Here is a 26902-nt window from a genome sequence, read left to right as displayed (position 1 = left end):
GAACTCTTAACACAGAATTATTTTCAGGTATTTATAATTAATAGAATTAAAAAGGAGAGAAAAATCAACATGGGAAGCAGGACACACAATAGACTCCTAGAAGCAACAAATGCACTAAATGGCACTCTGGCCTCAGAATCAGCCCTTAAGGCATTTGGATCTGGCTAAAAAGCCCATGAGAGCATTTCAGTCATGGAAAGCCAAGACACTGTGGCAAAAAATGACATAAATGAAGGATCTCTGTTAGTGAGATCCTGGTTGAAAGAAGGGGCCTTCGAAGGAGGTACCTTTCTCTGAAGGGAGGAGAGAACTTCTACTTTGATTATGGCCTTTTCTAATTAAGGTCAGAGTTTGTGAACTCAAGAGGCTTCCACAGCCTTTGGCAGCTCATGAAAAGCGCCTTGGGTGATTGCTGACTTCATAAATAAGTGTCAATTGTTAAATCAACAACAGAAATCAGTGTGCACTTGCTCCCGATGTAGGACCTCTGTCCTTAATGTGTCGTACTACCATAATTAACGGTAAAACTAGTCTTCAAACAGTACTCTATACTTTGTATGTCTGTGTGGGTGCAAACTGTTAAAATCTTTACTTAGTATAGAGTTGACCTTCTGTATATAAAGATAATTAAAAATGAATCTTAATGAAGAATGGGATGGGAGGGGGAGTAGGAGGTGAGATGGCTTGGGGGTAAGGCGGGGGTATAGCAGTGAGAACAGCTATAATCCAAAAGTTGTACTTTTGAAATTTATATTTATGAAATAAAAGCTTTCTGTAAAAAAAAAAAAAATTTACTAACAAAAAAAAATATTTGTGAGATATATCACAGAATCCTAACACAAAGGAATCTTGAACACTAAAGTACAAAAGAAAAAAATGATAAAAATGAACACAAGACATAACTAAATGACTCAGTGAAAAAGACACAAATGGCTCCATAATAATTTAATTATCAGAGAAATAGAAAGTAAAACCAAACTGACATGTTTCTTCTTTTCAGGCTGACAAAAATTCAAAATCTTACACTCCACTGGCAGCTGTATATTCTCACACAATTCTGTAATACTGAAAAATGGCATAATACCTATGAAGAGGACCTCAAAAGGTAACATTCATTTATCATTTGACACAATAATCTCCATAAATATGAAATGATACAGATACAAGAGGTTATCCACTGTAGCATTAATTCTAAAAGCAAAACAGTACAAACAGCGTACATACCACCAATGTACTTCAAAAAGCTCATGGAAAATTGGAAAAATTCAAAAACCGCAATTTTTTTTTTTTTTTGACAGGCAGAGTGGACAGTGAGAGAGAGAGAGAGAGACAGAGAGAAAGGTCTTCCTTTTTGCCGTTGGTTCACCCTCCAATGGCCACTGTGGCCAGCGCATCACGCTGATCCGAAGCTTGGAACCAGGTGCTTCTCCTGGTCTCCCATGTGGGTGCAGGGCCCAAGCACTTGAGACATCCTCCACTGCCTTCCCGGGCCATAGCAGAGAGCTGGCCTGGAAGAGGGGCAACCGGGATAAAATCCGGCGCCCCAAACGGGACTAGAACCCAGTGTGCCGGCACCGCAAGGCGGAGGATTAGCCTGTTGAGCCACGGCGCCAGCCAAAACCATGCAATTTTTCATAATACACATTTTCCATGAACCTTCTGAAAATTCTTTACACAACCAGGGGACTGACTGAATAAATTATATCTCCACATAACAGAGTATTCATATAGTCATAAGGAAAAAGCTCTATGAAATGGAGTGGTTTCTAATACCATAGTACCAAGAAGTGTGAAGAAGATAAGGAAATAAGAATACATGTATTTGCTTTCTTTTCTGGGAGAAACATAAACATATGTACAGGCATGCACACCTCCTCACCCCAAAAGGTAAACCAAAAGCTAGTGAAAATAATTAACCTACAGAAGATGGGTCAGAAAGGAAAGGATTTAATGGAAGAATTCTCTGAGTAAACATAATTTTTGCTTTCCATCATGTAAATACTGTGTATATTTAAAAAGTTAAGTAAACATGATAGTTAATAAAAGTAACATTTTTAAATATAACACTCTCTTCACCCTAAGTAGGATATTTTCTGAAGAAATATAACCACAAAGAAATATTGAATTTAATTCATGGGTTTATTATTGATTGTTTTCAGTGTGGGCAAAGAGAGAAACCAATGAGATACGCAGTAAGATGAAGATAAACCTCATGGTATTGGACGTAAATGGGAACTATCAATATGAACTTGTGATTGTGAATTTCCCTATCTCTATCCATTGAAAGGATCTACAGGTAATGACACCTCCATAGCAATTAGCACACCTAGTACCCAGACCCTGGTCTCCTAAAAACAACTGTCCACTAAAAAGATCAAGGATGCCCTGGGGAACTAGCTGACTCTAGGAGTGGGGTGAATGAAAGTCGAAAATGAACGTGGAACACCTTACTGTACCAGAAATCAGGAAAGGATCAAGATGAATAGATTCACATCCAAAAGACACAGATGTTGGTTGAAGGGATTGTTACTGGCTTGAAGAGGAATATAAATAATGAGTACAAAGAATTCTAACATACCAAATAACAAAAGAATTCTGAGCCCATGGTATTTTAGAAGGTATATTTTAAAAAAAGAACTCTTCTACACAGAAAAATGTCACTTAACATTAAAATGATAAAAATCACTATATTGCAACTCAATATAGTATCTGGGTTAGGCAATGGGTACTAAAACTGAGTGACTGGATCTTCTCAAGGTACCATTCTCAGATTCTTTATTAAACACAAAGGAGAAAATGTTCCTTTACATTAGGTAAACTGGTAGTCACCTTAACCAAATGATCCAACTTAGCAAGAAGGGGATAACTTGTCATGATATAATAATGTGTATGGTGCTGTGGCACAGTGGGTTAAAAGCCTGCAGTGCCAGCATCCCATATACTGGCGCCAATTCAAGTCCGAGCTGCTCCACTTCAGATCCATCTCCCTGCTAATGCACCTGGGAAAGCAGCAGAGGATGGTCCAAGGGCTTGGGCCCCTGAGCCCACGTGGGAGACCCAGAAGAAGCTCCTCGCTTCTGGCTTCGGCCTGGCCCAACCCCAGTCATTGCGGCCTATTTGGGGAGTAAGCCAATGGATGGAAGACCTCTCTGTCTTGACCTCTCTCTCTGTAACTCTTTCAAATAAATAATCTAAAAACAATAATAATGTGTATGATACAATCTGAATTGACAATATTATCTATGCAGTATTCCTGACAGATATGTTTTATCTATATCTACGCATGAGGAAGCCATCAAATCAAGCCAAACTGTATGACATTTTACGACACACCTTTCTTAGGCTCTTCAAAAAATGTGAATATCATGAAAGATGGGTGAAAAGGCACAAAGACCTGTCCTACCTAAAAAGACTATAAAGAGACAACAACTGGGTCCTAGATAAAAATTTTAAAAAGGAACGAAAGGCAGGCACATTGGAGGACAACTGGGAAATTTTTAATATGTACCTAATATACCTATTAGCCACTCTTGAAATAGTGCTAATTTTCTTAGGTGCCAAAATATAATTGTGGTTATGTAAGAATGTCCTTATTTGTAGAAGATAAATGTGGGTACTTCAAATCCTTATTTTTATAAAGCACCACGTCATAAACATTTTAAACATTAAAAGTCATTCAGTCTCTTAATTATTCAACCCCACATTTGTTGCAACAGCAGCCACTATTACAGACTATATGAAATCAAATGAGCATGGCTGTAATTACAACATTTTATTTATAAAAATAGGCAATGAGGCAAATTTGGTTCACAGGTCACAATTTGCCAAACCCTAATGTGTATTACAAGATTTTTAAAGAATGGGCATGTAATGTGTTATTCCTTCCCTGGCTACAATTTTCTTTTTTATGTTTTTAATTAACTCTCCCCAAGATGATGGTCTCCTTTCTGGCCTCTCTACCTTCCCACTTGATAATGTTATGGCTTCAACTACTAATTTTAACAGAATGTCTCCCATCAACAGCACATGTCTTGATATCTCTTAGGCCAGAGCTGAATTTTTCATTACATGCTTCAGCAACATTTCCAGAAGGTCAGCCAATCAAAGTCAAATTCAGTAAGTCAAAATTAAGTATTATTAGTCTGTTTTTCCCAAGTACTTCTCCAAAATGACTCAAAGCTACTGATGGTTTCACCATCCTCCTATCCATTTAGACAAGCACCAGGAGACCAGAATACCTGTGTAGAAAAAGTCTGAGACTGCCTATCAGTTGGCACCTGGTACCTTATTATGAAAGAGTTTCTGCTACTCCCATAACTGATTAAAGTAGTCCACTATGTCTAAACTGTTTGTATAAATCGTTTGTTTCATGCTGAATATCAGCCTTCCTTCTGGTTGTCTAAAATTTTGGTATATTTCAGGCAGGGTTGCCTACATGACAGCCCACGATAAAAACCCTGCCCGGGCTGGTATTGTGGCATAGAGGCTTAAGCCACCAGCTGCTCCAGTTCTGATTCAGCTCCTTGCTAATGTCCCTGGGAAAGCAGTGGAAGATGGCTCAAGTGCTTGGGTACCTGAACCCACATAGAGACCAAGAGCAAACTCCAGGTCCTGGCTCTGGCCTGGCACAGCCCTTGCCATTGTGGCCATCTGGGGAGTAAACCAGCAGATGGAACATTTCTCTCTTTATCTCTTCCCTCTTTGTACTATGCCTTTAAAATAAATCTTAAAAACAAACAAACAAAAAAAAACCCAACACCTGTCCTAAGTTTCTAATGAGTTTCTCAGATAGACAACACTTATAATTCAATGCTAGAGAAATTAAGAGAATCCTAGGACTTCACTGAGAAAGGACACTTCGAAGTGTACATTGGACTTTCTATGAATTTTGCCCCATATACCTTTCTCTTTCATGACTCTGCTTGATATATTTTTGCTGTAACAAATCAGAGTACTGAGTACAAGTATATGCTGAGTCCTTTGAGTCTCCTCAGTAAATCATAAAATCTTAGGTTGATCTTTGCAACCTATAACATACTTTTTATTTTGTCTTTATCTAGTTAATCACAATTACAAAGTCTTAATTCAATGCCCATTACCTCACACACATTTTCTTTTCCATTTCTACAATCATTACCCCAATCAGGCCTAGATTACTGTGCTGGTCTTCTACTACACTTCTTACTTGCAGGTTTAGCTTCTTACGGCATAGTTCTATTTTATTTCTCAGTTCTAAAATAGTCAGTGGTAATCCAATTTATCTCAGAGTGAAGCCCAAAATTCTAATCCTAGAATTTACAAACCTTCACTGGTTGCCTCCACACTACTTTAATATTATTTTCTATTCTGTGACATCCACATACATTAGCCAAACAATCATCAGCTGATTCCCAAATCTATCATTCTCTCCTCTAGCCTTTAGCTGATAGAATTTCCAACACAGAAAATACCACTCCTATATCTGCATGAATTCACACAGTCTAAAATCAAGCACCACCTCTTATATAAAGCCCCCTGGATCATTTCAGCTGGAAATAATGAATCTTTTTTTCCTGAATTTTAATGGAATTGTGAACTTTATTTCTAAAGGAACTTATCACTTTCTTACATTACTGTATTATATACATTCTATAAATTCTTTTTTATAGAGCATTTTCTATCATAGATTAATGTGTATATCCCTCAACAAAGTCACATGACTGTATGTACTCCACATTTATTTGTTGAACGAGAAAATGAGAAGGTAATAAGATGAATGCGTGCTTCTGGAGTTGTTCAAATGAAGGAAATATTGTTATAGAAATAATATAAATAGGAGTAGGTATGGTTAAACAGTACTATTCTTAATATCCACACTACATTTAATCTCATTTCTAGAAATATATGTAGCAGGGTCATCTGTACACAGGACCCACTCTAGTAGTTATTTTGCACTAACTGTCTTAGTATCACAGTGCTTAGGTTCAAGTAGCCCTTTTTTTTACATAATAATGATCGCAAAGAATGAGAATCCAATGATGGCAGTACAGATATCTTAAAGAGATTCTGCCTCATGCTTCCTTTCAAATGAAAAGGTCAAAGTTCTTGACTTAGCAAATAAAAACATCATACGCTGATGCTGCCGAGAGCTATGGTAATTATGAGCCTTCTATCTAGGAAACTGAAGAATGAAAAAGAAAATTGAGGCTGGTTTTGCTGTTGTATCTCAACCTGCAAACATTATGGACACAGTGCAAAAGTATTTAGTCAAGATGGAAAAAAGTATTAAATCTGTGCATATACACACAAGAAAAAAAATATGAAGAGTTCAAAAAGATTCACGGAAAATGCCCACTATCAAATTCCATTTTTTAATGAACTCTCTGAAGTACCATCACATATATAGGGTTTGGCACTATTTGCAGTCTTAGCAGAGGATGCCTAAGAAAAATTCCCCTGTGGAAATTACAAATTTGAGAAAGAGGTTGCCCTTTTAGTTCCACATATTATAGTCTCCATAACCAGATGAATGTTCATAAAGAAGAATAAACTAATTTTGAGTGAAGTACACTACCTCCAACAACGATGTTCACCATTTCTTCTACGATGCTCTGTACAATGTCTTGTGGCTTTTCCTCACAGTCTTGGTTTTCTCCGTCATATAATATATCATTTTTAGATAATGCTTCAGAAGAAAAAAATTAGAGAACAATATTTTAATTTTAGAGACTTTATTACAATGAAAAGTTTTTAAAAAATAAGATACATGAAATTAGAAGCAATTACACATTAAACCTTCAAAACTCATACCAAATTCAGACTTAAATACTTTCCAAATTCAAACCAATTTGAACAATTCATTTGATAGTCTATTTTCTCCATTACTTCTTTAAACACAGGACTTTTAAAAGAATTTTGAATGAAACATTTTTAATACATCTCATGCATTTACTTACACTTCCTACACTCTGTCCTTTATCAAATAATATATTTAAATTTAAAGCTTGCTTTGATTATTTAGGCTCATCAATAATAATAACAACAACATACTCTAATATAGTAAGGTCCTTTAAGTAGTAGATATAGGACCTGGGCCACCACCAATGCTTTACAGCCCTTCTTTACTATTTCTTCCTTAGTGCAATCTACATTTCCAATGTAAAACTGAATTTATGAAGTAAAAAAGAATTACTCCTCAATTTAACATATATTAAAAAAAGGGGGAAGGTATTTGATGCAGCAGTTTAAGTCACCACTTTTGGAATGGCCACATCCCTTATCAGAATGCCTGGTTCAATTCCCAGCTACGCTGCTTCTGATCCAGAGTGCTGCTAATGCACACCCTGGGAGGCAGCAGATGATGGCTCAAGCATTTGGGTTTCTGCCATGCATGTGGGAAACAGGGACTGGGTTCTGGGCTGGTCTAGCTCTGACTGTTGAAGGCATTTGGGGAGTAAACTAGTAGATGAAACATCCTTGTCTTTTGAATCAAATGAAAAAGCTATTAAATAAATAATAATTCCCTACATTAAAAAGGAAAAACAGATTTACTGCCAATCAGAACTCCTGAATAGCATATAAGAAAATGATGACACTTGGGGCTAGCATTGCGGTGCAGTATCTTAAGTTGCTGCCTGGGATGTGGCAATACCACACTGGAATGCCTGTTTCAGTCCCAACCAGAAGCTCTGCTTCTGATCCAACACCCTGCTAATGCACCTGGGAGAGCAGCAGAATTTGGCTCAAGTGTCTGGGCTCCTGCCAACCATGTGGGAGACCTGGATGAAGTTCCAGACTCTTGGCTTTGTCCTGGCCTAGCTCTTACCATTGCAGCCATTTGGGGAGTGAACCAGTGAATGGAAGATCTCTTTCTCTGTCTTTCCATTACTCCTTGCTTTATTAAATCAATAAAGCTTTACAGAAAAACAAATTGATGAAAGTTAACATTCTAGAGCTGGCGCTGCAGCTCAATAGGCTAATCCTCCACCTGCGGTGGCAGCACACCGGGTTCTAGTCCCGGTTGGGGTGCTGGATTCTGTCCCGGTCGCCCCTCTTCCAGGCCAGCTCTCTGCTGTGGCCTGGGAGTATAGTGGAGGATGGCCCAAGTGCTTGGGCCCTGCACCCCATGGGAGACCAGCAGAAGCACCTGGCTCCTGCCTTCGGATCAGCACGGTGCGCCGGCCGCGGCGGCCATTGGAGGGTGAACCAACAGCAAAGGAAGACCTTTCTCTCTGTCTCTCTCTCTCACTGTCCACTCTGCCTGTCAAAAAAAAAAAAAAAAAAGAGAGAGTGTAAACATTCTAGATAACTTGTGTAGACTATTGCTGAGAAAAATCAGACAGCCACTGGACTTTTTGAAATACTGAAAATATCTCAAGGTAATGCTTTTGGGATCTGGGACCCTGTCCTGGGAGCCACTGTCCTACACCACTGATGTCTCCATCTCCCACCCCTTCCACTGCTATAACAGTCTACTGCTTATCATACTGTCTTCCAGAAGTCTGTCCTCTTTATAATCCCACTGCTTCTAAACTGCTGTCTGTTGCAGTGTGAATTCCATACAAGGAAGTTTTATAAATAAGCATATCAAAGCAGTAACCTCAGTTTATAAAATATCCAAATAAAAACAGCACTTAAGATTCTTTTATGGAATAAAAACATACATGACAGATAGTTTTCCCACCATTCTTAAGCTTTTTATTTTTGCGCTCTAGTTGACAAAAACTACATTCTGAATATTAAGAGTTGCAATATAACTCTATATATTTAGTAGAGTCATTATCTAAATGTGTATAAAATGACTAGAGAATTAAGATTTAATCCTCATGTAAAGTATTTAATAGAAAAGATTAATCACAGTCACTAATATTTATTACACATAAGAAATGCTTAATTATATCCAGTCACACAGAAAGTGAGAGAAAAATACTCTAGAACATGTACTCATAGTGGCTCTCAAGCAAATCATTCATTAATGTCAGCTGTTGGGAAAAAAAATCTTTGGAGCCAAAATAATCACAATAATGCCACAGAATTATGTCTTAGCTATAATTATGTATTCTATGAGACACCTACAAGGGTGCCTCCCACACATCAGACATTGCTACTCCTTGGGGCTCAGTCCATATTGTTCCTCTGCTGGAAGAGCTCCCAAATTTTCTAGCTAGCCAATTCCTACCCCTGATCCATCAAGATTTGACTGACACATCATCACTATCTATGAAGGTTATTTCCTAATTCTCCTTAGCTGAATTACCTCGTGTATGCCACTTTTACCACAGAACTTATCAGATAAACACTTCATTTATGTACACCTGGCCCTCCAGGCTTACTAGGAACCTAGGAAAAGGCTTTATCTCCATCACCTTTTTAACCCAAAGTCCTAGCACATTAAGACATAGTATGCTCAGGCAATGTTTGGTGAATGCACAGATAAGTAAATGAAGAAATAAAGTTTTACATTTAATATTTGAAATTAATTCTTTGAATTAACCTTTCTATTAACTCACAATGAAAAGGAGAAATTTTGGCAAGAGCATGTTAGACAAATAAAAATCATAAGCAATACGGATTCACTATTAGCTTAAGTACTGTGAATGCTTAGTTTATCAATGTCATCCCTTTTAAAATAAATAGTAAAGTACTATTTAAAAAGGTAAACTGGCAGCAGGTATTTGACTAGAGGGTTAAGGTTAAGTTAAGGCACCTGTATCTTACATGGGAGTGCTTCCCTCCTGCTAATGCATAACCTGGGAGGCAGCACATGATGACTCAAGAATCTGGGTCTCTGCCACCCACATGGAGACCTGCATTGAGTTCCTGGCTCCCAGGTTAGGTGTCAGTCCCAAGCTACTGAAAGCATATGGGGAGTGAACCAGAAGATGCATGTGCTCTCTTTACTTCTCAAATAATTAAAATCTTAAAAATTTAAAAAGTAAAATGGTATCTGATCATGCCACTACTGATTTATGGAAAAGATGTGGTTAAAGGAAAAAAAAATCAAGAGCTGAAACATATATTATAAAAGCCTTTGTCAAAGTAAAGTACAAATAGACTTAGGCTGAAAAAAGTCAATAGGATTTCCACAATTTTCTGATGTCATGCTAAGAAGGAGCAAAGGAAACAAAATTACCAAACTCACAGGCAGTTTCATAGATCAGCTAATGCTGAAAAGAATAGGGAAAAGTGATGATGTGATTATTTTTACATAGAAACCAATTTGTTAAGTAAATAGTTTAACTTTTTGTAATCTAATTTTTTCTTATAAATATATTTAGAAAACTGCCAAAATTCAACTGAATTTTAGTCATAATTACAAAATCAGGATGCAAAAATAAATGAATATTTGCTTTTCAGTTGGTTACTTAAAAGATTTGTTTCCATAATTTCAGCACTTTTTAAAATCATAGTAATTTTCTAAACAGGTAATGATTTCCTAACATTTTCAGTCATATTTCAGAAAACCTTACTAAATAAGTAGATCCCTTATTTGCTATGAAAGCAAAGAAAGAAACTGAAGCTCCTATGTAATATGCTAACAGACATTTATGACTCTAGAAACACATATCCCTTCCAAAGAAAGTCTATTAATCATACTGCTCATGAGATGCTAATGAATACAATTTTAAGAGATGGCTTCTGAGCTGAAGTTAACTTAATTTTCCCAGCTGAGGTGGGAAAAAAAGTCCATAATTACTACAATATGTAATATTAATATCCACTGAATTTCACTATCCTTTCCACAAAACTCCAATTCCTACAAATTTCCCTTAACAAACACATCCCACACCCCCTTTTCAAGTTTACTTTCAGCTGCAGTTGCTTGATCAGCTTCAGTCTGTTCATTTTCTGCACTGGAAATGTCAGATCCATTTTCAGGCTCTGTGTCATCCTGAAGACTTTTATCCACATCATTTGCACTGGGGTCAAGGTCCCCGTCATGTTCTTGGGCTATATGATCAACAGTCTGAGGTGGCAAATATCTAAGTTGAGGTGATTCAGGCTCATGATGGCTTAGTGGAGACTGCAACAGATGATGATGTTGTCGATGCCTTTCTTTTTCCATCTGCTTGGCTTCCTGCAACTGGAAAGCAAGAGAATAATTTCCAACATTAGTAAAGTAAGTTGTTTAAACAATTTTTAAAAAGCCTCAGTAATAACTAGATTGTTGACGATATGGATTTACCTAAATCAAAGTTCTACTAAAGCAGGGAAAAAGTAGATAGGGTAATAAAACACATTCAGTTTGGCTTACACATAAAGAAAGTCTGAAAAATACACAAAAAAAACTAGAAATAACGGTGATCTATAAAGAACGGGGATTTGAAAATGACCAAATGGGTAAGCAAGAGAGGGAAATGTTTAGTATATATCCTTCTGAAGCACATTGTTACATTACCTTGTCAATATCTTTTAATTAAAATATAATAAAATTACACTGACTACATGGAACATGTAGTCATGCAGGCTTAAATCATTCCATCCATTAGGTTTGAAGAAAACTGATGCAGGCTTAAATCATTCCATCCATCAGGTTTGAAGAAAACTATAAATGTTCAGTTTTCATAAGATCTATCATTATGTATGAGCATATAATACTGCACGTAAAACAAGCCCAAGTCCTTGGGCCCCTGCACCCATGTGGGAGGCCCGGAAGAAGCTCCTGGCTCCTGATCCCCATTGTGGCCAATTGTGGAGTGAACCATTGGATGGAAGACCTCTCTCTCTCTCTCTCCCTTCCTCCCTCCCTCTCTCCGTAACTCTGACTTTCAAATAAATAAATATTTTTTTTAAAAAAAAAGGAGTGATTCTCAGATTTAATTTACACAAAGAAAAATATTTCACAATATCAAATATGAACAATTCATACTCCAGTAATATTTCAAGTTATGTGGGAACACCAGAGATAATTACACAAATTTATTAGATAAATCTAAATTAAACAATTTTAGTATTCAGAAAGTCTTAGAATATAACTGGTACAAATTTCTTATTACATAGTTAAGGAAAATGATAGGCACAACTAGCTGCACAGAAACAGAATTCTAGAACAATAATTTAGAAAGGACAGTTTCCAAATTAACAATGAGAAGTCTAGGAACTGGATTCACCCAACTAACTTCAACCAATATTCACCATGGTTTAGTAGAACAACCACAGGCAAGTATGGTATTAAATTATATATGAAGCTATGCATGTATCTGCTCATTTGTGCTAAAGTAACAGAAAGAATAAACTACAGCGAAAGAGACTGTTAACATCCAAGAGGTGGAAAGAAGGGAGGAATGGGTGGTAGGAATTAGAAGCAATGGCAGTTCTCTGGATATATACCTTTTCTATAGCTCTGATTTTTTTTTTTTAACAGGCAGAGTGGACAGTGAGAGAGAGAGAGACAGAGAGAAAAGTCTTCCTTTTGCCGTTGGTTCACCCTCCAATGGCCGCCGCGGCTGGCGCGCTGTGGCCAGCGCACCGCGCTGATCCGATGGCAGGAGCCAGGTGCTTCTCCTGGTCTCCCATGGGGTGCAGGGCCCAAGTACTTGGGCCATCCTCCTCTGCACTCCCTGGCCACAGCAGAGAGCTGGCCTGGAAGAAGGGCAACTGGGACAGAATCTGGAGCCCCGACCGGGACTAGAACCTGGTGTGCTGGTGCTGCAAGGCGGAGGATTAGCCTGTTGAGCCACGGCGCCGGCCTATAGCTCTGATTTTAAGTCATAGTAAGATTTTACACACTGAAAAAAGTAATTAAAACAAACCAGAGTGTGAGGGATACTAAAAATGAAAAGCAAATAGTAACAAATAAGCCTAAAAGCTTCATAAAGAAACATCTTTACCACATTGAAATGTGGGGAACAAAGAAAATTACCCTTGGCAACTTTGGAAAACAATAATTTCAATGGATAATATAGAGACAAAGACAATTTTTTTTTTTTTTTTTTTTTTTGGACAGGCAGAGTGGATAGTGAGAGAGAGACAGAGAGAAAGGTCTTCCTTTTTGCCGTTGGTTCACCCTCCAAGGGCCGCTGCGGCCAGCGCATCGTGCTGATCTGAAGCCAGGAGCCAGGAGCTTCTCCTGGTCTCCCATGCAGGTGCAGAGCCCAAGCACTTGGGCCATCCTCCACTGCCTTCCCGGGCCATAGCAGAGAGCTGGCCTGGAAGAGGGGCAACCGGGATAGAATCCGGCGCCCCAACTGGGACTAGAACCCGGTGTGCTGGCGCCGCAAGGCAGAGGATTAGCCACGGCGCCAGCCAGGACAAAATTTTTATCTACTTAAACTTGCTACTGACAGTAGTATGCATCAGCAATTCTAAAACTAATGTAGGATTGAGTAATTACTATATCATAGAAAATGAATGCCAAATTTTCTACTATTAATAAATTAAGAGAAAATGTTAAAATGAATCCTGTGGCACTGCAATGGAATCAGAAATATCATTTTAAAAACATAACTTTTTAATATATACCATCAGAAAGTCAAAGTGTGAAGATAGGGTGAACTACATCATTCTCCAATGAAAGGAGCAAGAGTTCCTTGTTGAAGTAGTTGATTCCAGAGCTGAAGCAGGGAAAATTCAAAATAACCTGAAACATCTTGAAATTTCCAGAAGTACAAAGGTACTCAAAAAGAATAGGAGTCTGTCAAAAGCATACAAGGCCAAAGGGGGAATAATTTGGAAAATAAATGATGATAATATCAGATTACAATCCATGGAAAAAAATAAGTGTCAATGGGTAGTGATTGCTATAAATAAGTAAAGAAAGAAGACAATAAGATTAGCAATAGTATTTACTGTAGTATTTCTCTAATGATGATTTTCTTTCTCTTTTCCTCCTATTTATGAGAATTCTTCCTTCATATTTAAGAAGGAAAAAAGTACTTTTATATTTTCATTACACCCCACTAAGTTTGATTGCAATAAAAATATCAATTCATAAACACTCCTATGAGGAAGATGGCAATCAATCTTTCACATCGCCTTCATGAATAAAAACATTTTGTTCCAAATGAAACATGTCAGTAAGCCTCAAAATAAAATGCAACAAAACACAGCAAAACTACAGTAAGCAGAATTGTAAATTAAAGAAAATTTCTGTTTGTACAAAAACTTAACTATAATTACTGTAAACTCTTTTCTATATTTGACACCTGAGATTTTCTACACAATCTCTTTATTTTTCTAATACTTACTGCTTGGTTTTCCATGCGTGCAAAGATAACATTTAGCATCTGAGTAAGAGTCGCTTTGGCTGTTGTCTGATTGATGAGATTTTTGCTTGCCAGATAGATATTGTAGCATGTTCTCACAGCTTGCAGTACAGTTCCCTCATGAATTTCTATGTGTTGTGATGTTACTGCAGTAAGTAAAGCCTAAAAAAAGACAAAGTTAAACAATTTTCTACACCTGGAGTTTCAGCAAACAAACAAACAAAAAAAATCCATTTCCATAATAGAAGTAAAACTTCCAGAAACAATTACTTTCTTTTTTTTTTTTCTCACAAATACTTTCAAATATATATAGCATTTATACCTGCCTTTGAATTTATCATCAACTGTAAAAATGTTTTCTTCATTCTGGCAGTAATTTCCCAATAATCTTCTCAGCCTTAGAATACCAGAAAAATCATTCAACTATAATTTGTTTCCACCCTGCTTACATTTTACTAGAAATGTTATTTAAATTTATTAAAATAGATAGTTTTCTTAGAATAAAGGTATTACAGGACATGGGAAGTAAATAACAGCTATGAAACTGAAAGGCTCAGAAGGAGCTATATTCATACACTAAGGAACAGATTTTACATGTAAACAATTTCTAACATACTACAGTACATGAAAATTTTACACACCACCATTACCATTAGCAATAACATTAAGAACTTAGTACTTCTAACAAACTGAAAACATGACTAGGTTTTCTCTACAGGAGTTCAACCATCTGAACCCAGCACAGTTTTGCTGAACAGGTTCAGTAGCTGGATAGGTAAAAGAGAATCATGAAAGCTGGTGGGTAAAGTCTACATGTTGATCCAGGAGTTGAGAGGACAGGCTTTCAGCTGTTCAATAGTACAGAACATACAGGGGACACCCCTAAAGATTGAAGGACAGAATATGTACGAAACATATACCAGACACCAAAAAAATCTGGATGACTACTTGGGACTTTTAAAAGAAGAGATTCAGGAATATTACCTTTTTGTAACAAACTCTTGACATTCAATAACAAAATCCTCTGATAAGGGATCTAAAAAGCATCCAAATAACTTCTATTTTAACTGTACTATATTTTTCTTTTTCTTTTTCATATTCTAACCTTGACACCAGCCACACGTTTAGAATAATTAAAAAGTACATTTTCCATTCCTTTTCCTGTTCTGACAAAAGTTAGCTGCTAATCTTGTGGCTGTTTGTTCAAGTACATGCAGACTCAAAAACTTCAGAAACTGACTGTAAGGAGCTAGATGGCCAGATCAGCAGATCTCACTAATGGAGGAATTCACAATCACCTGCCAAAGAGCAGTGAAATTTCATACCTAAGGAGTCTCAAACTAGTTTCTTATCACAAAGAAGCCTCCACTCAAGTGACATCAGCATCAACCCTAAAAACCTGACAATCTTCCCCATCTCCCATTTTTCCTTTAAAAGTCTTGCTGACTTGCAAACTTCGAAGAGCATAAATGGGATTGGAATCCACTCTTTTCCCTTAGGGGCTACTTAAGAAAACTTGTTCCCTGCAGCAACTCTTGTCTTTGGTTACTGGCCTTTCCACATCAATCACACTGGGCCTAATTTTCAAAAGTAACACTATGGCTACTGAAATACACATAAAATATGAATAATATATTCACTTTATATAATTAATTACCTTTATTATCTGCAACTGAACTCCTTCATCTGTCTGAGGACCTTGGAAGCAACCACAAATAGTTTCAATAATCCTATCAATTAATTTTTTGCCTGGCGTTGTGCTATCTGGAGCATTGCCAGTCAAGTGCCCATAAGCGATAAGTTTCTGAAATGGAGAAGGAAAATAAAGATCCTATATAAGCTAATATATATATAAACACACACACATACAATTAGTATATACACTAATTGAGTACAAATTACAACATAACAATTGAATATAGAGGTTTTTTTTTTTTTCACAAAATTAAGGAATAAAACTAATGGTACACTTCTACTGTAGCAAATTTATTCACTATAAACGTGAAATCATTTGCACTTCTAATAATCATAATGGAACAATGACCATCAGGAAATACTAGGAAAGCCAAGCCTTGAGAACTTGTTTTTGGGGAATTAAATTGCTCACTGCTTTCTACCTAACTATAGTTTTACTAATACTGTTTTTGAAAACTACCTTAACACTTTTAAATGACTCTAAATCTCTTTCTAGATTATACTTATCAATATGCAGAAAACCTATTTCCATCACACTGGCTGCAATAAGTCACAGATTTACTCATTTATTATTACTATCATAGCCTGGAGGAAGGCTTTAGATATCATAATTCTAGTTTTCCAGGGAAAACAAGATCAAAAATTAGATGAGCAAATTACTTTTAAGCTAATCTTAAGGACAAATCATAGGGTCTCTTCCTGGCCACTTAATTGTTCCTTGAATACGTATAATTCCCAAACAATGAAAAAACCTGGAGTTTTGTCTTATAAATATCTAAGAGGATCCTGTGTGGGGGGAGGAGAGGGGAGGAGAGGGGAGAGGAGAGGAAAGTTTAGGAATTTTTCCAGCATAAATGAATGAATGGCATACCTAAAATCCAGCAGTGAAATAGATGTCAACATCAATCTAATTCATATTGTCTACATTGAATATAAGCCACCATTTTGTTTCTTACCATAAACAAATATTGAAGGCTTTCATTGAAATGTGAATGATCAATTTTGAGCATTTAGAAACTCATAAAAACACATCATTTTTAGGTAATATTATTTCACAATTACCTGTAAACAATCTAAAGATGTACTAACTATACGGGGACATTTGGACTGGCATGCCAACTCAAAGGGTAAGAAGTACTTGTCTGCTTCAATAAAATTTGCCTTTGATTTCACTGGTGGAAGGGTGCTTGATCCAGCTTTTGCTTCTCCATGAGGAGGACTAAATGAAAAGGAAGAATCTGTTTAGAACATTACATTTATTCTATCAATAATAAACTCATACGCAAGCCTCAAATTTCAATTCTAAAATAAACCTTGCTAAACTAGAAAATCAAAGCTCAGAGAAGTTAAGTAATTTGCTGTAAGGCCAAAAAGCTAGTGGTGGGTGAGTAAACACAGACACTAGATTCTTGTCCAATATTTTTACAAAGATTTCAAGGTGTTCCTATTATGGAAATATTATATTGCCCCTTAACAAATTCAGTATCATAGTGCCTTAAAAAGCCTTGTCCTTAAGTCAAAGTGCACTTTTGAGTTACTCAATACTGTTCTCAAAGGCTAATACTACCAAAAAAACTAGTAATTTCTCTAAATATAAATTTAAATCATTAAGATTTTTGAAGTATATCTGTCGGCACTTCAGAAATATCTGTATATACTTATTTATATGAGATCTTAATTGATATGCTTATGATTACATTTGTTTTAAATCATTTTTAAAAAGTTAATGTGACTAAAGATCACATTCAGAAAATCTGCCCCCACTAAAATAGAGATGATTGTACTATTATTTTGGCCAAGACTGAGAAATCTGCAAGTTATTTTTACTAAACAAGTTTAAAAATCCCACAAACCTCTGTTTTTCAGTTTCAGCTTTTATTTCCTCTGAGGGATGGGAAGAGAGGAAAAAACAAGCATTAGAAAATTTGACAACAAAAAAGTATTAAGTAATTTGATTACAGGTTTTTCAAACACATTCATAACTTCTATGAAAAGAAAGAATGCAAATTCAATGAAAACTAGGTATTAAAATTATTTTATCTAAATATATTAATTCACAAAATATAATTATGAAACTGGATGAACAGTATATATCAACAGCTGTAAGTACAAGTGAAATTATAGAGTACTAATTCCCAAAGAATTTCCTTTTCTCAAAGCATTTCCTGTTTCTTTGAAATATTTACATTATCCAGAGGCATTAATATTAAGAACAAAATATTATGTAGACTACATTGAAGTCACAAAATAAAAGAATCATTTTGAGAGAGGGAGGGGAAAAAAAAGCCAAAACCCAGTATATACCACTCTTGGGCACATCACAGGAAGATTATTAGGCCAGAAATAAACTTCTTAAATACAGTTTATATGGTTGATATTAGGCCAATTTTTCTATTTATACAAGTCACTATAAAATAAACATGTCCAATTTAATGGGAAATTTTCCCATTTGCTACTTCTACTATAAGGGGTAGGATAGATAAATCCTACCTGTATTTAAAGACTCTTAAATTTGATATATGAAGGACAGGACTCTGGTTAATTGATTAAAACTCCTTGAAATTTGGATGGAAAGCATTCACACATATCACACCCCAGGCATCATTATACGTCACATGCTCTAACTCACATGGATTAGTGACTTTACAAGTACTAACATATTTAAGCCTCACAACAACTCACTCAGATATGTACTGTCGTACCTTCAGAAATTGAGGCAGAAAGGTAGAATTACCTTGACCCAGGACTACATGGCTTGGATGTGTGGCTTATGAGGCTTCATCAGGTTTCAGTACAAGGTAATCAAATTCCAGATGCTGGTTTATTAACCACCCCATTATAAATGAGTAGGAACATCTAAGAACACTCACATTAAGAAAACTGGGTATTGGCCGGCGCCGTGACTTAACAGGCTAATCCTCTGCCTTGCGGCGCCAGCACACCGGATTCTAGTCCCGGTTGGGGCGCGGATTCTATCCCGGTTGCCCCTCTTCCAGGCCAGCTCTCTGCTATGGCCCGGGAAGGCAGTGGAGGATGGCCCAAGTGCTTGGGCTCTGCACCTGCATGGGAGACCAGGAGAAGCACCTGGCTCCTGGCTTCGGATCAGCACGATGTGCTGGCCGCAGCGGCCCTTGGAGGGTGAACCAACGGCAAAAAGGAAGACCTTTCTATCTCTCTCCCTCACTATCCACTCTGCCTGTCAAAAAAATAAAATTAAATTAAAAAAAAAAAAAAAGAAAACTGGGTATTATAAATTTGGATATTATAAACTACTACTACTTTATATATGTAATAATCATCTTAGAAACTATCAGAGTACTTTCCATGTACCAGAGACTATATTTAAGTCCTTTATAAAGTGACTTTGCTAAATTTCCTTTCCATTTTACCAGTGGCAGGAATGGGAGGGGAATGCTGTTTAAAAAAAAAAAAAAAAAAAAAATTACATGCATTAGAGTTGTGGCACAGTGGATTAGGCCACTGCTTGTGATGTCAGCATCCTACTCCAGAATGCTGGTTCAAGTGCTGCTCCACTTTAATCCAGCTTCTCCCTAATATGACTGGGAAGTCAGTGGAAGATGGATGGCCCAAGCACTTGGTCCCTGCTACCCATGTGGGACACCAGGACGGAGTTCCTGGCTCTTGGCTTTGGTCTGCCTCAGAATGGCTGTTGCAGCCATTTGGGGAGTGAACAAGCAGATGGAAGAAGCTCACATTCTTTCTGGCCTCTCCTCTCTGTCACCCTGCCTTTCAAAATAAATAAATAAATAAATATGTCTTTTTAAAATGTATTATATTCAGCTGTTTAAAATACTACTTAAAAAAATGTACAACACTGGGTAGGCATTCAGCTTAGCAGTTAAGTTGCCCATATTAGAGTACCAGCATTCAAGTCTCAACTCCACTCTACTTCCTGATCCCAAATTCCTGTTAATTCACACCCTGGGAGGCAGCAAGTGATGATGACTGGAGAAATGGGGTCCCTGCCCAAAGTGGGAGATCTAGATTGAGTTCTTGGCTCCTGGCTTTGGCCTGGCCCAGTTCTACCTGTTGTGGGTATTTGGGAAGTGAACCTTGGGATGGGAGCTCTGTATCTGTCTCTGCACATTTCAACTAAAGGGGGAAAAAACCTCATCGCTTATAAAGGATAAAAATAAGACAGCTGAGTTTTATCTACTATACTTGCACCCATTTATTGTACCTGTGTGACTTCTTGGACTAGCCTTTCAAACTTAATTTATACTGAATGTCCAGTAGCACAGTCTTTCAAGGTACTTTTCTTTTTTTTTTCTTTTTCTTTTTTTTTGACAGGAGGAGTGGATAGTGAGAGAGAGACAGAGAGAAGGGTCTTCCTTTTTGCCGTTGGTTCACCCTCCAATGGCCACTGCATCTCGCTGATCTGAAGCCAGGAGCCAGGTGCTTCTCCTGGTCTCCCATGGGGTGCAAGGCCCAAACACTTGGGCCATCCTACACTCCACTCCCGGGCCATAGCAGAGAGCTGGCCTGGAAGAGGGGCAACCGGGATAGAATCCGGCGCCCCAACCGGGACTAGAACCCCATGTGCCGGCGCCGCAAGGCAGAGGATTAGCCTGTTAAGCCACGGCGCCGGCCCAAAGTACTTTCCTATTTTAGTGAATTAAAGTTGGCATTCAGCAGCAGAACCAAGAAGCAAACTAATTTTCAATTATTAAAGAAAAAATTACTAACATCCAACTAAGAAGTAGCATAATCCAACTACCATAAACATAATGCTTAACTGTGAAATACTTTCCCATTAAAACCAGAAACAAAGCAAGAAACAAACTAGTGTCTGTTCTGCAAACTCTAGAAACAATGCAAATAGTAGTGGATATAATAATGCAAAATCCTCATTTCTTAGCTAAAATAAGATAAAAATCAAATGCTGGATTTGTTCAGTGATATTCAGTTTTATTAACTGTATAATACAGTGCTTAGGAAAATAAAAATTTTTGCGTAGAGAATCAGGAATTATTTTTCTCTAGATATTAATTTCCCTGTTCCTTTAGAAATGTTTTAAATAATCTGAGAAACATAATTTTCTGAAATATATATCTAAGGAAAGATTAAAACTGGAGGAAATGGATCCTTGTTAATTAGCATAACAAGAATAAATTTCAAAGCACTTTCAAACAAATCTAAGTTTTATTCCTTACAGATAGACTCAATAACTGGGAATAACCCAACATCTGATAAGGCACAGGACTCACTTAATGACAGAAAATAATGATCTACTTTTTAAAAATGAGTATATGTAAGTTATACTTGATCTCCTAAATGTTATATTTCCCTTTTATATTTTCATTAACTTGCTTAGCAGTTCTTTTTTCTTCATTGACAATACAAATATAAACCACAAAAATGCTTATCAGAATTCAACAAACTTTATTATCTATATACTAAGAATAATTTCAATCTACTTATCAATTTTGTCATAAAGGGTATTTCAAAAAGTTCACAGAAAAATGGAACTGAAGATGTTTATTTTGGTGCAAAGCATTTTTGCAATCTGGGCATACTTTTTTCATAATATGCATTTTCCGTGAACTTTATGAAAATTCCTAGTATGCATGGATTTCACAAGTATTTTGTACTAAAATAAATTTCATTTTCCATGAACATTTTGAAATACCCTTCTATAACATAAGTTACACAGCAACGACAGCTACTCAATGAAATCTAAACTAGTAATCTTAAGGTCTTAAAGTCAAATGAACAGATTTATAATAAACACGAGAACTTAAACACATCCAAAGTTCATTTCCTTCAAAGCTATAACCATGGAAGTCCATGCATCAACTATTATAATGGTGCTTGTACTCAAAAATAGCGGTGGAATTTATCAGCTGTAGTTCTGCCTACCTCCTTCTTTCAAATGAATAACCTCACAAAAGAAAACTTATAAAAAAAGGAATCAAACTAACCACCATTAAGAATATCTCCGAATCAAGTCTGAAGAATGGCATGTGACTACAATTAAAAAGTTCTTTAATTTCAGAACTTCTGTGATCATCTCAAATTATTTATGTGCAAGCACCGTTCTAGGAAGAGTACATAACTTCCATTAGATTCTAAAAAAAAAACAAAAACAAAAACCCACCCTATTAACTGTGTAACAGCAATGATGATTAAGAATGGTGAGCTGAATCAACAATAATTATGTATGGCGAAAGCACTTTAAATAAAATGTTGAATACATAAAAGGAATTACTTTGAAAAATAACATTTCTTAGGATGTAGTTTCTATAAGCTTTACCTTTTCAAAGACACTCTTGTGACTTTAGAATCACATTTCATACAGTTAAGAATTCAGTAAAAAATACAGAAATTAAAAAGAATGTTACAGTAATTAAAGGAAGAGACAATGGTTTGAATTAAAAGGACAAGAGGAATGAGTAAATATAAATTTCATGGACAAGGAAGAACAATAGAGCAAACCTTTCTTATTCCTGTGGGGAAGGTTAGCATGAACAGATTTGGTGTGTATACCACTAATTTAGATACAAAATGTACTTTTCTCATTGTGCAGGCCTACAGGGTGGGAATAAACAATAGGCAGATTTTGGTCATGTCTTATTTTAGACCTCTGTGGGATATTTATTGTGACAAAACAACAGGAACTAGCATACAAGTATCCCTTATCCAAAATGCTAGTGGTCAGAAGTGTTCAAGATCATGGGATATTTATATAGATATTACTGGTTGAACATCTCTAGTCCAAAAATCCACATGATGCTCAAAATTTTTAGATTTCAGAGCATTTTAGATTTCAGATTCAGGATGCTCAACTAGTATATGAATTTGAAGACTGGGAGATAATGTGACAGATTATACTTTCCAAAACAACCACTATACCTGCCATCCCATACGATCTTCTTTCTACAAAGTGATCTTGCCACACCCTCACCAAGAAGCAGAATCTGATTCCCCTACCCCTTGAATGTGGGCTCCTTAGGGATTTATAAATAACCAACAGAACGCAGTGGAAGTGACAGTGAACAACTGCCACGGTTAGGTCATAAAAGGCCAGTCATCTCCTGCCTGATTCTCCTGGAATGCTGACTCTGCAGACACCCACTTCTGGAATCTAATGGACTAATGTGAGGAACCCAAGCCACTAGAGGCTACATAAAAACAGTTGTCAACAGTCCCAGTTGAGCCCAGTTTCCAAGTCATCACAGCCCAGTCACCAGACATGTGAGTAAAGAAGATTCCAGAGAATTCCAGTTTCCAGCCATTCATGAAGAGCTCCTCCCCTAGTCATTTGGGTCATCCCAGCTGAGGTCCCAGACATTGTGGAGCAGCAACATGCCCCATCTGAATTCCAGATACACACAGAATCTGTGAGCATAATAAAATGGTCACTGTGTTACGCCACTCAATATTGGGATACTTGATTATGTAACATTAGATGACTAGAACAGAAAGAGCTAAAGAGGCTTAAGGAAACTGAAATCTGAAATAACTTCTTGGCAAATAACACAGAGCTAATGGCAAAAGAATTGCCAGAAACATAACATTTTTTTAATGTGTAGTAAGGATCTGGATTTAAAAAGCAGATGGTTGAGAGATTATAGAGATGAATAAAATGCACCTGGTGCTTTCCCAAACTCCACCTCATGGGTGAAATATTCCACAACCTGCCTCAACCCTCCACCCATTCTCTACTCTCATTCACAAACCCTACTTATGTACTCCTGTAGGTCCAAGGCCATATCTTTAAAAAAACATGAGATTATAAAGCACTGTGATGATTTGCTTATCCTTGATTTGAGATACTTGAAATTAACTAACATTTTCCCTTTAAAATTTAATTTTTAATCTCATTAAGTTGACAATTAGTAATCATATATTTAATGGAGATATGTATTAACATCATGGAATGAGTAAAACAGGCTAATCAACAATTTCATCATTTCACTTATTTTGGGGGGGCAAAAGCATTTAAAATCTCTAATTTTAAAATAGAGTACATTATTATTTATGAGAATACTAGCTACAATATGCAAGCAACCTGGGTGTTCATAATTAGATGAATGAACAAAGAAAATGTGGCATTATTTATATAATTATTCAGCCTTAAAAAAGAAGAAAATTCGGTTATTAGCAACAACATGGGTGAACCTGGAAGACAGGCTAAGTAAAGGCAGACACAAAAAGACAAATCTAAAAAAAGTCAAACTCACAGAAACAGAAAATAAAATGGTGGTTACCAGAGGTTCGGGGAAGAGGGTGTATAGGGAAAAGGAAGATGTTAATCAATGGTACAAAATTTCAGTTACTTAAGACAAAGTCAGGAGCTGGTGGTGGATGTGGAGCTAAAGGCATTCCACAATGGGATGCAGGCATATTAACTGCTAGAAAAGACACCTGCCTCAAGATCTTGTTTTATTTGAAAAGCTAGTTATCACCCCTGGATTTCAGACCTTGATGCTGATAAGCAAAAAGTATATTTTTCTCCAGATCACCTTGGTCTCATAGCTTATACTTCTACTTTGATTTTAAATCATTTTATTGGTTAGGAGAAACAAATTACTTAAAAACAAAGTAGATGTTAACCTCTGTGTAAACTTAAAGCAGATGACTTTAGAAACACTATCATTTTCTGCCCTGGACAATAGAAGCAAGAATCACTAATAGGAAAGCCACGAGAAAGAAATGGGGTGATGCCAGCATCCTATGCAGGTGACGGTTCATATCCCAGATGCTCCACTTTCAATCAAGCTCCCTGCTAATGTGCCTGGAAAAGCGGTGGAAGATGGCCCAAGTTGCTTCAGTCCCTGCATCCACAAGAAAGACCCAGAAGACACTCTGGAGTCCTGGTTTTAGCCTTGCCCAGTCCTGGCCATTGTGGTCATTTGGGGAGTGAACCAGCAGATGGAAGATCTTTCTTTCTCTCCCTCTAACTCTGCTTTTCAAATAAAATAAATATTTAAAAGAGAAGAAATGTCAATGAAAAACAAGGAAGATTTTATTTGCTTCATCTGTTTAGGTAACATTTATGGAATGTCTACTTACTATGTGACTGACAGTTAGGTGCTAGGAATACAAAGAACAATGGAAAATAGCCCTATTCCATGCACTAGATAACATTTATTCCTCTTGACTCTCCCTCTCTCTTTCACTCTGCTTTTCAAATCAATCATGAAAAAACTAAATAGATAAAAAAGAAAAATACTGGTGAAATGTTGACATGAGTATACTTTGAAAATATGTGGATGATGTTCTGTCTAGCACAAGTAAAAAAAAATCAAATAAAAGATGAATCAAGCAGACAGAGGCTCTGATCTTCTATCTGCTGGTTCACTCCCCAGATGCTCGCAACAGCCAGGACTGGGTCAGGCGGGAATCAGGAGCCTAGAACTCCATATAGGTCTCCCATGGGCAGGGACCCAAGTACTGGAGCCATCACCTGCTGCCTCCCGGGGTGTACATTAGCAGGAAATTGGATTAGAAGTCCACTGGGGACTGGAACCCAGGCTCTCTTATGGGATGCAGGTGTTCCAAGTTGCATCTTAATTGTTGCACCACAATGCCCAATCCCTAAACATTTTCCAGCGACCCACATAAAGGCCGGAAAAGGAATACAGGAAAGAAAAAAATGAGGGGGAAAATGGAAAATGAAGGTAAAATGGCGGACCAACCCTAACATACAAATATTGTATTAAATATAAAATGTCTAACCACAACAATTAAGGCAGAGTTTAGCATATTAGATTTTAAAAATGTGAATCAACTATAGCAGTTCGCCATTATGCAAAAACAGATGATATGTTCCAAAACCCCAGTGGATGCCTGAAACCCCAGATAGTACAATCTTATATAAACATGTTTTCTATTATATATTCATAAATAAATTTAATGTATTTTTTACCATATCTAAGCAACTACCTCATGCTATGACAGTAAATTCTGCAATTTGAGGTACGTCAGCAAAACTAGCATGAATTTTTTTCTTCTTCTTCACAATTTCACAAATGGAGAGATTTTCCCCTATATCTTACTGACTTGTTATTAAGTAGAGAACTTTCAACTTTTCATCTAAAGGAGGCACTCTGTGGATTCTTTTTTGGCATATCTAAATTATTAGTATCACTAACTTGGCTGTTGGGGCCATTATTAAGTAAAATAAGGGTCACTTTAACACAAGCACTGTGATACCATGCATCTAAACCAGTAACCAAGACATTACTAACAGGTGGGTAGTGCACATTCAATATGGATTTGCTAGACAAAGGGATCATTCATGTCCTGGGTAGGAAGGAACAGGATAACAAATAATTTTATCACACTATTCAATGTGGTGTGTAATCTGAAGTTCTGAATTATTTCTGGAATCTTGCATTTGATATTTCCAGACTAAAGTTGGCTGCTAGTAACCAAAAACAGAGAAAGGCAAACCCTGGATAAGCATATTATGTATGCTACCTACTTAAAACTAACTTCACTTACAGCAGAATGACATATGGAGCCTGAAAGTAAACAGATAACAAAAAGACAAGAAAACAAAGCAGGAGGGGCTACAATAATTATCAAAATAGCACTGAGAATAAAAAAAAGACCAGAACAAAGTATATTACAAAATGATACAAGGGCCAATACATTAAAAGTACACAGTGATCCTAAATGTGTAATGCAACAGATAGGAGTCTCAAAATACATAATGCTAAAGTTGACAGAACTGAAAGAAGAAACAAATTTGCAATGATAGCTGAAGACCTCAACATCCCTCTTACAATAATAGATGGAACTAGCAGACCAATCACCAAGGATATGAACTGACCACCACCAATAATCAACAGAATCTAGAACACTCCATTCAACAACAGCCGAATACACATTCTTCTCAAATGCCCATGGACCATTCAACTAAGATAGTTCATATACTAGGCCATAAAATAAACCAACAAATTTAAAAGAACTGACTTTAAAAAATGAGAAATCAAGGGATTAAAAAGAAGATTTCTAAACACTTACAAATTAAACACTTAGAAATTAAACACCAC

At 36.7% G+C, this 26902-nt stretch overlaps 1 protein-coding gene across 2 annotated transcripts in view; it reads right to left on the bottom strand.

Moving 5' to 3' along the window:
* The window catches only part of ARFGEF1 (ADP ribosylation factor guanine nucleotide exchange factor 1), a 149910-nt gene that overhangs the window by 86715 nt on the left and 36293 nt on the right, over window positions 1-26902 (bottom strand). For both annotated transcript variants that reach the window (XM_062188387.1, XM_062188385.1), the window contains exons 2-7: window positions 17732-17762; window positions 16941-17097; window positions 15841-15987; window positions 14166-14345; window positions 10786-11062; window positions 6554-6664 (exon numbers count right to left, since the gene is read on the bottom strand). In XM_062188387.1, the coding sequence (XP_062044371.1) occupies window positions 6554-6664; window positions 10786-11062; window positions 14166-14345; window positions 15841-15987; window positions 16941-17097; window positions 17732-17762 (903 nt within the window). The remainder of the gene's footprint in view (window positions 1-6553; window positions 6665-10785; window positions 11063-14165; window positions 14346-15840; window positions 15988-16940; window positions 17098-17731; window positions 17763-26902) is intronic.

This window comes from Lepus europaeus, chromosome 4 (assembly GCF_033115175.1).
Source record: "Lepus europaeus isolate LE1 chromosome 4, mLepTim1.pri, whole genome shotgun sequence".
NCBI classification, from domain to species: Eukaryota; Metazoa; Chordata; class Mammalia; order Lagomorpha; family Leporidae; genus Lepus; species Lepus europaeus.
The sequence above is the reverse complement of the archived record's forward strand: the minus strand, read 5'-3'. Positions and strand labels throughout refer to the sequence as shown.